The sequence below is a fragment of the Bos taurus genome, chromosome 7, assembly GCF_002263795.3.
Source record: "Bos taurus isolate L1 Dominette 01449 registration number 42190680 breed Hereford chromosome 7, ARS-UCD2.0, whole genome shotgun sequence".
Classification (NCBI taxonomy): Eukaryota; Metazoa; Chordata; class Mammalia; order Artiodactyla; family Bovidae; genus Bos; species Bos taurus.
This window is the reverse complement of record NC_037334.1, coordinates 83,400,716-83,413,180: the sequence shown is the minus strand read 5'-3', so window position 1 is coordinate 83,413,180 and position 12,465 is coordinate 83,400,716. Positions and strand designations below refer to the sequence as shown.

Here is a 12,465-nt window from a genome sequence, read left to right as displayed (position 1 = left end):
AAACGAAGGGAAAGGAGACAGTCTCTTCTTTTTTTCATTATTTTGCCAATAGAAGAATTCAGTCCTTTTCTAGACAGCCAAGGAGGAATGAGGGAAGCCATCCTAATTCCCTGCAGGGGAAAAAAAACATGTGCTTCTCTGGCAGGGAGCCACAGCTGGAGCCCAGCAAAGAGAACCACTCAAGTGTGTCGGCACCCGCCCCATCCACGTTCAGGGATGTGCTCCAAAATTCTGCAGGAGAGAAACAGCCCAGAACCAGAGCTGCTGGTTTCAGCATGCTGTTCTCCTGCCATCGCAGGTATCTGAATAGCATACACAGAGCCCCTTATTAGCAGCAAACGAAATCTAAGCCATCTCCTCTTAAACCAATAGAATGCCAATGAGAAGCCAGTCTTTCCAGAGTCTATGTTCTTTCAGAAACTGACAGACAGAGCAGCACCTGAGCCAACAGCGAGTCATTATTCCTGTGAGTTCATCAGGGGAGAGAATTGCCTCACTGCAAAAATGCTCCAAGGAGTGCCAAGACTCAGACTAGTACCAAAGTGCCAGACCCAGTGTGCCTCTGTCTGCCATCTGCTGCATTTCCCCTGGACACCTCACAAATTACCTCTGAAGTTTAAACATGATAAAATATATCAAGAGTGGTCTGAAAATATCAAGCTCTAAGTGCACACTTGATGATTTTGCCCTGCACATACTCTGAAATATAATTATATATAATTTTGACTACATACAGCTATCAATAAGATTAAAGTTAGATTTGCTTAATTTGTTTTATTCAGAATCATGTAGGTAAATGTTCAAAGGTAAATGTTAATAAATGTGTATCATTATAGGGAGACATATACATACACGTAGTGAAAACTGTGTGCTTAGTCACTCAGTCGTGTCCAACTCTTTGCCACCCCATGGACTGTAGCCCACCAGGCTCCTCCGTCCATGGAATTCTCCAGGCAAGAATACTAGAGTGGGTAGCCATTCCCTTCTCCAGGGGATCATCCCTACCCAAGAATCGAACCCATGTCTCCTGCATCGCAGGCTGATTCTTCACCATCTGAGCCACAAGGAAAGCCCATATAGTGAGAGACCAATTTAAAAAATGTTTTTACTTAAGAAAAAATAAAGAAATTCATTCAGAAATGAGTAAATTTTTGCTGCTTTATTCTGAATTACCCAAATGATCTCATTCTCTTTCTAGCTGTGTTCTAAGGTACATGTTACTTTAGAAACTACCACTGGGGATGAGAGAGGGGTCCCAAGAAAGTAGGGCTCCTAATATCCCCCCCGTCAAACACTAACCAGAACAGCCACTCTTTTATGCGCTCAAAATATGGAGGCCCAAGAAAGGAATCTGATCCTCTAATTAAAAATCTGAAAGCAGTTCTACATAATAAATTCTATAAAAATGTGATTTAAAAAGAATTATATAAGTAACATTACTTTTTAAAACCTGATGACTGTGCTTTCAATGGTATGAATATTGGCATTTACCCAGATATCTCCTATACTTAGAGCTAATGACCCTTATTCCTTACCCTCTCCTCAACAGCATCATATTCAGGAAATAAATATTTAGCTCTATGTACATTTCTCAAATATACAAACAAAAATGCAGATGGGATTAATCATATGGGAATTATTTCTGAATGATGTAAGCAATCAGTTCAGTTCAGTTCAGTCGCTCAGTTGTGTCCGACTCTTTGTAAGCAATAAAGTACCATAATTCTCAACAAGGAAACAGAGCAAAAGAAACTCTAATTTAGAGACCAAAATTATTTTTCTCAAAACTTCATTAATCATTAATGCCATTTCATTAATAATTTCATCAATATTTTATATTTGTTATCATTTTAGTTTCATAGTGGCTTAATACCTGTCTTACACTTAGACTGGGTAGCTAGAAATGATAAAACTAGCAAAAAAGAACACCTGACCAGCAAATAATACCAAGCGAGTCTGACAAGTAATAGGCAGTATACATGAATTTGTTTAAAATAAAAACAAATAAGTCACTTATTTTAATGTTATAACCATAAGCATTTGCATAATAATTTGTACATTCAATATCTGTAGACTTCTAAATTATTCTTTGAGTTAAAATTACAGTGTATTAGTTTTTAAAATCATTCATAATCCTGTTACACTAATTTATGACATTTCAGATGATTTCAAGGAGGAGCATTCTTTTAAAAAAGGGAAAGAGTCCAGAATTGAGCTAACTCTTCCTATGCCTTTAAACTCTATAGATTTCATGTGTGTGTGTGTGTGTGTGTGTGTGTGTATTAGTCACTCAGTCATGTCTAACTCTTTGCAACCCCATGGACTGTATAGCCCACCAGCCTGCTCTGGAGGAGGAATGGAATTCTCCAGGCAAGAATAGTGGAGTGGGTAGTCATTCCCTTCTTCAGGGGATCTTCCTGTCCCAAGAATTGAACCTGGGTCTCCTTCATTGCAGGCAAATTCGTTATCTTCTGAGCCATCACATGTTCACAAAGAAAACCTTTCAATAACTTTTCAAAGTGCAGGTGTGCAAATTACTCCTGAAATAGACAGGAGCCATGTTTTCAGTATCCCCTGAACCACTGTTAAACACACCCTATAGCATTTTTCAGCTCATAAAAATTTTATGAGCTGAAAAGTTCCTTCAGATTTTTTTTAACTGCTAACTACAGTTGCCCTCCGGCAACAGCACCCTGAGTTGCTATTAAGATCCATTTGAGCAAATAGAACATAAACATGTCCTGCATAGTGTGTTTTGTTTAATAGTAGTAAAAATTTTTTAAAAATCAAGATTTATGTGACTTGCTGAGAGCAGCAAAAAAATTATGAATGCCTTGGTTTAGAGTAACATGGGTGGTATTTTTGCCTACTTGAATATACAGTATATGTACAGGTCAATTTTACGTTTTTGAATAGATTTATACAAATTTGTACATGTACCAAGGATTTTCCAGTTTGGAAAAATGTGCCTTGATACATAAAAAGGTTGGTTTTCCAGGCACATATGTATTTTTCCTTATTAATGAACACCTGCCTTAAAACTCATTAATTTAACATCTGCTCTCAGGTTTTCCCTTTTCAGAGTGAAAAATGCTTGAAAAATTAAATTTCTCATAGAAAACAAATAAAATGAATATAAAGCAGTTGGACCTCAGTCACCACCCTCATTGTCTTATCAAGACAATAAACGGTGTTTTTAGTCTTAAGAAGGGCATATATAAAGCATACAGAAAAGACAGATAGATGCAGGGACAGGGGAGAAAAAGAGAGAGATGGAGCGAGGGAGTTAATAGATACATGTTCTATTCTCATCCCTAGCCCCCTGCACCCCACTGCACTCACTGGAACCCTCTGCCAAAGAAGATAAACAATTATTCCCTTTCCTTTCTGACCCATTGTTATCAATGCTGAATGGAAATTAGTTTGAAGGCAAGTCAAGGCCACATGTTTGAAAAGTGAGATTGACACATATACACTACTATATATAAAATAGATAACTAATGAGAATCTACTGTATAGCAAAGGGAACTCCACTCAACTCTCTGTGGTGACAAAGAGGGGATATATGAATATGTATAGCTGATTTACTTTGCTCTACAGCAGAAACTAACATAGCATTGTAAAGCAACTAAACTCCAAAAAAAGAAAAGAAAAGTAAAATAAAGGTAGAAAAAAGAGGAGGAAATACCTAGTTGTGTTTCCCAGACCCAGCTGACTTAAGTTTACAATTCAGATAAAAATACACACTTTGTATAAATGGTTTATGAGTTAAAGTTACTCAGACTCTCCATTTCAAGTAGCCATTTATAAACTTAGATTTTTTTTTTTTCTGATGGCTGCCAATTCTTCCAGGGAGATTGAGTTTCACTTATCCCGTTTGGTAATTTGATTACCCTCACCTCAATGTACAGTTTCCCATTTAGAAGAGTTTTTAAATGCAGAACATGTTTTACTGCTTTATCTATCATTTGATTCAACATAGTATCTACACTAACAAGAGAGTAATCTAAGTTGGGAAAAAACTTTTGTGTAGTTAGCCATTCAAGAATTTTTTTTTTAATTCTCAAATTAAGCATTCGTAGGAATCCCTAAGCTTCTCTTCATTTCTTTCTTTTTCATAGTAATATCTTCTTGTCACTTTCCAGCCCCACTAACAGCAATCCTCATTACCACTATTTGGCAGCCTGTCTTCTCTCTCCATCTCCAGTTCCAAGAGGCAGAAGAGCAATGTAGGAGAGAAGAAATATGGTTTCCAAGAAACAGCATCATTAACAGGCAAATAATGCTCCAATCCTGACCTCATTCAACTGTATTGGAAAGTGGAGATTAATATCAATACTCTGAGAGTGTATTCTCTTCTCTGCTATTCACTGTCCCGCAGGAGGAGCTTTTACATGGAGAAAGTTCTGGGTGGTAGAGGCCAAATTACCATCTAACTGAAAGCCAGCTGACTAGACATTAGAGCCACCTGTGTTCCCAACAAGTGCATCCCCAAGCAGGCTCATGAGTATCGCATAAATTACAAAAAATGACACCTCTTACAAAAAATGACACCTCTAGGGGAATAGCCCAACAGTAAGAGAAAAAAACCTCTCAAAAAACATTCTTCTAGCTTGACTTCTCATAGCTAGGTTAAGGAAAAACGAGCATTTATTCCTCTAATCCACACACTAAAACTAAAATACAGCAACTTAACTAAAATCGATGATCTTAACTTCTAAATTAAAAAAAGACAAACCTGAATAGATCTATTGAACTCCATATAACACGTATTCGCGATTCAGCTTACCAAATTTGGAAGATAGAGTGTACTGACCTTTAAGAAGGAATAAGTTAAATTTAATGATAAAAATTGCAAGTATTAGTCAATGTAAAGAAACAGCTTTTAAGATTTTTGCCAGAGAGATATATAAAATACTTGAGCAGAATAAAAAGCACCATGAATATTCTTATAACTAAATCACAAAATAAATAACATTACAGCCTGGGTTTTTAGGGAACAGAGGTAATCCACTTTCTGAAACTGTATTTGATAAAATATATTACAGCATTTCCTAGAATTGAGCTAGACCTTATTTGTTCTAAATATTTACAGCTTAATGAAAATATCCAAGGACAACAGCTTGAAAATATGTTGAACTTTCTTTAAAATAAATTTAAACTGCATACCTATTACCCACCCCACAAAGTTGCATAATAAACCTGCAAATCATGGAAGAGAAAAACCAAAACAAACCTCTAGATGTCTTTCTATCAGCCCGAGGGATATGCAATACGGTTTTAGCTGTCCACGGTGTAAGTACTGAAGGTTAATAGTTAAAGACCAATGAAATGTTAACACAGTCTAGTACTACACTTGAGTAGTAACACATGGAAAGACACTGAAATTAAAACATCTTGTTCTGCATGTTCTGAAGTGATGTAACAGTGATGATTTGGTTATATTAGATGACAAAGCAGGGCTTCTTATGACTTTTAAAATAAAACCATATCTAACATTCTTCCAAACTGTTTAACATATTCTTCCAATTCATGTACAAATACACAATATATGAAGCTAAAACAGAATTTTTTCACACTCCAGTTATCTTCTAATGGCAGCATTTGGCATGTTGATACTTTTTTTTCCCAAAAGTAATTTTCAAGATAAAATGCTGATTGCCTTGATTGGTATGTCTAGAAAGCAAAGACTTACCTGTCTTGTTTTCTCTGACCTCAATAATATAAACATTTATGTCAGGGTGGAATTTTGTCCCTGCTGGGGGTTCTGGAGTAGAAAATGCCTGTGGTCCGAAGGCTTCTTTGCCTTCCACAGTGGGAGGTCTCGTTGGCTGTGTAGTAGAAGTACTTGAAGTTGTGAAATATTCTCTATCAATATCTGTTTCTGTTTCCTTGGCTACAATATCCTCAAGGGTAGTGGGAGGAACACGAGATGTTGATTCTCCAATGATTACCATGTCACTGGTTGTTTCTTCATCAGGTTCTCTGTCAATGAGAGGTGGCTTCTCAGTGGAGGCTGAAGGTGTGTGAAGTCTATCTGCTGAACTGAAGGCAGCAGTGTCACTTGGAACTGTGGCTTTAACTGTTGAAAATTCTGGGAGTTCTGTGGCCTTGGGCTTTTCGAATAATCCTGAGCCTAAATCAATATAATCCAGGGATGTTTTCTCTCTTTTCTCAGTCGTGGTCTCTTCTATAAGCTGGGTAACACCAATGCTAAAAGGAGATACAAATCCCCTTGGACTGGTACCTTCTGTTTCATATTTTTGTTTAGGCCATGGACTGAAAGTTACCTTTGACCCTGTGGTTGGTGTTAGCGTTACCACTTCATCTGTTTTTGCTTTGGTGACAGCACCAGGTGGAAAAGATGTATGCTGCTCAAATTTTCCAATTGGAGTTGTTACTAAAACTGAGACTCTGTCAGAACCCATCACTGATCTGTCTTCAAAGACAGTATATGCTGACCCATCGCTCTCTTGTTCATCCAAAGGTGGTGTTGTCTCCTTGGCTGTGTCAGTTGTAGAACTGGGAGGAGAAACTGGTTTCTCTGGAGTCTGTTCTTTCCAAAGAAAATCTTCTCGCGTTGCTTCTTGTGTAATTTCTGTTGTTGTTCTTACAGTCTCAGGATACATAGAAGCTTCAAAGTGAGTCTGATTAATGACACGTATGTCTTGAGAAGGTTCGCCTAGAACTTCACCTTCTGATGGAATGGAAGGTACCAACACTCCCCATTCTGTCTTGGGGATTACAGGAAGAGGAATGGTATGGGAAGTGTCTACATAAGTAGTAGGCTCCTGGGTGCTACTATAATTAACAAAGGTTGACCCTTCCACATCTGAAGGGTGTGCAAATTGAGGGACAGTAGACAAAGGCTTAGAGACATCCACATCTTCTCCTTCATCCAAAGCACTTCCCTCTATGGTTGCATGAGTAACTCGGACTTCTGTGCTTGTAAAAGGTGGAACTCTTTCTTCAGTTATAGAATCTCTCAAAGTAGACTTTTCTGTGGTAGCAATTGATGTAGTTGGCTGAAATCTAACTGTGAATTTTTCATGGTCTGTTGTGTCTTCCTCAGTAAACTCCTCTAGTGGCCTTTGAGTACTACCTGGGATACGAGTGAATTCATCTCTTCCATCTTCAGTAAGACTTGGCATTTCTTTATCCTTACCACTCACTCCCGTGGTGGTGATTAAGGCAGGGGGCAATTTTGGAGAGCCTACATGTTCTGTGGACCCTAAAGGTTTTGATGTTGTATTATCTTCATCCAATGACCATTTTGATACAGTAACCACCTCCACATTTAAAGTGCTCTGGATCAAATGCACGGTTGTAATACCCTCCTCATACTCTGTGGTATCTTGATAGCCATCTGTTTCTAATCCACTTGGAGTTGTAAAGTCTTCCTCCACATCTGTTGCCTCTGTTGGTGTCACGCCTGGCTTTGTCGTTGTCATCAGTGCTGGGGATTCAAAAGATTTGGTCATTCCCACTGAATACTTGGTATGATGAATTTGCTCTGGGGAAGCTGTAGGGAACTTCATTCCAGAGAAGCCTTCTTCCTCGATTTTTTCTATAGATGAATCTTTGGTGATCTTTTCCTGTATTTCATCATTGGTGTAAGTAACTGTTCTCATCGCTGGTCTTAGAGTTTCTGTTCTTTCTCTTCCTGTTCGTGGAGTGGGAGAAATAACTGTGGATGTCCCCTCGACTAATCTTTTATCACCAGAATAAGGAAACAATTCTACTTCTGTATGATGCTGTGATGGGAAAGGTGTGGTGGACACATACTGGCCAAGAAAACCTTCAGTTATCCTGCCATGAGTCTGTTTCTCTTGCCTGTGGTCCATGGGCGACCCATCACTGTCAGGTGAGACAATCGTTGATGCGGAGACTGACTCCACATCCTCTAGTTGACCGCGGGTGGTGTCTTCTGAAGTCTTTGACACTGTAATGACCTCAGGTATTTGGCTAAAGATCGAGGTACTCTGACCCGATCTAACTGTAGATATTCTATCTTCACCATCACCTTCTCTCAAGGTGAATCCATAGTGGCTTGTGGTCACTGATTCAGAGACTGTGCTTATTGCTTTCTTTTCAGTTTTTGATTCCAGGGTCATCGTTGTAGATACAAATGGTGTCACAGTTACAGTGAATTCCTTAGAAGGAATGTGCTTTGAGATTTCCATAGATGTTACCAAGGGACCCACTTCTATTTGTTCAATTTGTGTAACTGAATCTTTTATTTGCAGATCTTCCTTCACACCATCCCATGAATCAGGAGCATGATGGGAAACGACAGTTGTACTTTGGGGCACTTCTTCCTTAATTTCAGATACGTCTGGCTCTCCAAGAGGTCCTGAAGCGGAAGGTGAGTAATAGTCCATATCCCAAGGCTTCTTCATACTTCCATCAGGTGGCAGTGATTCTGTGGCTGATCTGTGGGTACTAGTTAGAGGCTGAACTGTGGATTTCTGTTCAAAATTGACAATATTTCCTATAGGAGGGACCTTTGTTGTAATGACAGGTAATTCAGTGATTAAAGGGACGATTGGTGTCATTCTGTCCAGTCCCATTTGTAGTTCTTCCAATAAAGTGGGTGAGACAGTTTCTGCAAGCATATTCAGTTCGATGGTTGTAGCCTCTGATATATTCTGTTTAGCTAGAAAAATAATTTCAAAGAGTTGATTAGACAAGTTACTGATAAAAGTTGTACGTCCAGTGTTTGTTAAGTGCTGTGTGTAATTTGGAGTGACCCAAAAGTGTTTTGTGATGGAGGGGAGTCTAAAAACTATACTTAACCCAAAGACAGAAACTAAACATTTAATCATCACAAAAGACTGTTCTTAGTTAACGAACGTGAATATTATGTAGTTTTCAGATAAGAAGTTCAAAAAACAAATGCAGAGCTTGGAAACAGTAGGCACATTATTTCTCAGAAACTGCAGCACCAACTTGAAGTTTAGTAGGAGAACTCAATACTACTATTCTGTCTCTAGCTACATAATGTCTCCAGGGAGAGGGAGTGCCTCAGATTGCAAAATAACAAAAAAGCCACATCAAATGTACCCGAGTTACATATCAACGATTACATGGTCCATACTGTGGAAGCTTTCATAAAAACAGGATATTAAACGTTTTAACACCACTTGTTGCTTGATCCCAGGTGTTGGACATTTGTCTTCATGTTCCTTTCAACTCTACAGGGTAGCCTTGTTTATAATAAATACTAAAATGCCTCTGGCAGAGGCTGCTTGGCCTTTGTTGTAGTTCTACATCTTGTTCTATGTTCAACACGATATGTTTATAACTCTTACGAGTCTTGGGTCCAGGCTTACTTTCAGCAGGAAATGCAAACAGAGAACAGGAAGTAAAGTACCCACATGATATATTTTAGCTCTGTAATTACAAATCACTGGAAACAACCCTGAGCATCAGAAAGAATGGGCTCAGGCAATAAAAAGTAACATGTCATCATAAAATGCTACATTATAACGCCTCCAGATTTACAGAGAATGGCCTGGCCTGTTGAAAGAAATATAAGTTGTGTATAAAAATGACAGTGTTGTAGATAGGATTCCATCTCACCATAAAGAAAATGCAGTAGTTAGGCACATAAAGATTTTGTCTTTTAAAAAATACTCAAGATTTTCAAAAATCAAAAACTGCCACTAGCCTCAGAAGGAACTGATCTGAGGACATCTGTGGTCACTGCTTTGCTAAGTTGTAAAATCTGTAGTATCTATAATATCTTGTGGCCTACTCTTAATAATCCCCAAACCAGAGTCCTTGGAAGACAAAACTGGTTGATTACTTTTGAGCGCCATCTACTCTGTCAAAACGTAATGATATTAGGGCACTGAAACTGCTCTGTGTGATAAGAGAATGGCAAAGACATGTCATTATATATTTGTCCAAATTCAACCCAAATGTTGAATGTACAACACAAAGAGTGAGCCCTAATGTAAACTACAGACTTTGGGTGATTATGTTGCATCCATGTGGGTTCATTGGTCTAATAAGTGTGTCATTCTGATGGGGGATGTTGACAATGGGTGAGGCTGTACATGAGTGTGGACAGGGCGTATGTGGGAAATCTTGGAATGTTCCACTAAATTTTACTGTGAACTTAAAACTATTAAATAAAGCCTATTTTAAAAATTTAATGATAAAATGATGTGATTTCGTTGTAAATCAGACTTGAGCTGTAACAGACTCCTCATTTTTTTTGGTCTGGTATGAGCTATTATTAGTTGTGCTCATTTCCTGGACCATTTTAAAGCCCAGATTCATTAATATTATACAAAAACTTGGTGACCATTTCATTATGCTGTATTTTAAAATTCTTTAGTCTGTCACTATTTGTCCCTTTATCTTAAAACTAAACAATAAAAAAAAAAAAAGAATTAGACTCTTCAAAAACATGTTCAATAACGTTTCTTCCCCCCTTTTTTAAAGAAAGCTTTTTCTGCAGTCATTTCCTGGAGGAAGCTTTGGTCTATTTTGATTGACATGGACAACTTAAGGAACCAAAGTGAGGTTGACTATTTTTCTTTTCATTCAATTCTCTATCCTCTGAAATTCCATAACTGTTACCTCATTTAACTGCCAGATATCATGTTTGTTTTATAACTGCATTCTTTAGGGAAGCAGTAAAATGTACATACAGAGAAAGTTCCCAAGGAAACATAATATAAACACTTGGTACACTGCATATTAGAGAAAATTCAATCATATTGTTATTAATAACAACACAAAAGCTAATTTTGCTTTTTCCCTCTGAGTATTTCCATGGCTGAAAAAATTCACTTAAAAGGAGGTGATAACTGCCTGAGAGCCAAAACAGGGCCTGTGAATCAGGTCTTCCAAATGTTCCAACCCAATTTGTATGCCAGCAACTTTCTACAGTACTATGAAAATACTTTTCATATCAGTTTAAAAACGAAAGACTCAGATTTCAAAAACGACATGACTGTATGTCATTATCAGTTGGTATTGTGCTGTTTGATGCTGTCTTCCTCTAGGCCTGAAACATAGTCATATGACGGTAGTGTGTCTCAGAATCTCCTTTACAAAGCTACATGACTTTGTTTTCAGAACAAGGGTTTTTAATGAGAGCCCCGTTTAAGGGTCTGCTTATAATTAAGCTGATTAATTCTACTATTTGGAATGGAAAACCTCAGACTTCCTTTTGGGGTTGGGTTACTTTTTCATCAACTTAACAGATGATTTCCATCACAACTCAGTGTATCTGAGCATCTGCGCCACTTGTTTCAGCCCTTCCAAAAAAAAAAAAAAGGAACTAATTAAAAAAAAATAAAAACACAAATATCTACAAAGAAATAACATAAGAATAAATACCAGTGTATTAATGATGACTATTACAAACATGAAAACACAACTCCAGATTTTTCTGAAAGTGTCTCTCCACAAGAATTCACGTGGAGAAGTTTTTGTCCTGGAAAACTACCACTGTCCCTTCTTCAGCTTCATTATCGAGGAAGCCAACAGAAAGCAGCAGGCTTCTTTTCCCACAAAAGCTCCCCTCGAACATTTGCAGCTGTTTGCCACACAGATGTTTCACATCACTGTACTTATGGTATTTTATATCCTATGGACTATCTTCTCCAGTGCTTCTATTGTGAGACACAAGGCAGATTTTCCTAATGAAATATGAAAATCCTATTAGCAGCACGATAGTCGATTTAACTTATAGCCATACTTGCCTTTATTATAGGGAAATGACTAGATATTCAGAAAGTTGATTTGGGGTTCATGGTTGCAGAAAGAGTAATGGTCAGAACCGCGGGATCAGAATTCAAAGTAATATTTAAAGTTTTATGAGTGATTGAATGCCAACCGATTCAAATTCAATAAAGAGAAAACATGTCAGAAAGGCCAGTTAGGGAAGGATAAGTTTTGACACCTATGGTCAGATTATGATCTAGGGTGCAGAAAAGATAACAAGCTGATCATAGGTTAGAAGGGCAGATCAATTGTAAAAGTGAACAAATACATAAGAAAGACATCATAGGAAGTGGTGGGTATTTATTTAAGTCTTCTTTAGACCACTGTCTTTAGCTCCAAGCTTAACTGAACAGAGGGGTGTGAAAAACAATGAGGGTTCAAAGCAAGATGGCATAGGTGATTAGAGGCCTAGAAATTAAAATTTCAAAACAAGGAAATTGTTTCAGCTGAAGGAGACACTGAGGGACAACTGAACAATTGTGTTCAATAGTAGAAATGCTGTTATTTAGAATTTGGTTTCCAACTTGAGAAGGAAAGATGGACTCGGATTCTAATGCAAAGGATTTAGATAATGAAGAAAACAATCTGAGAGTGATAATAATAGGATATTGGAATGTGTTTTCTAGGAAACATTCCCTGTCTTCCTCTCCTGGAGATCTTTAATCATATTAAATGAGAGGTTATCACGAGTCTTTAATGGTTTTGATTCCCTTAAATTTGGGG

At 37.7% G+C, this 12,465-nt stretch overlaps 1 protein-coding gene across 4 annotated transcripts in view; it reads right to left on the bottom strand.

The window, feature by feature from the left end:
• The window catches only part of VCAN (versican), a 120,015-nt gene that overhangs the window by 63,575 nt on the left and 43,975 nt on the right, over positions 1-12,465 (bottom strand). For 2 of the 4 annotated variants that reach the window (XM_005209720.5, NM_181035.2), the window contains 1 exon segment: positions 5,696-8,656. The exons of the other annotated variants lie outside the window; for them this stretch is intronic. In XM_005209720.5, the coding sequence (XP_005209777.2) occupies positions 5,696-8,656 (2,961 nt within the window). 4 annotated transcript variants of the gene reach the window in all.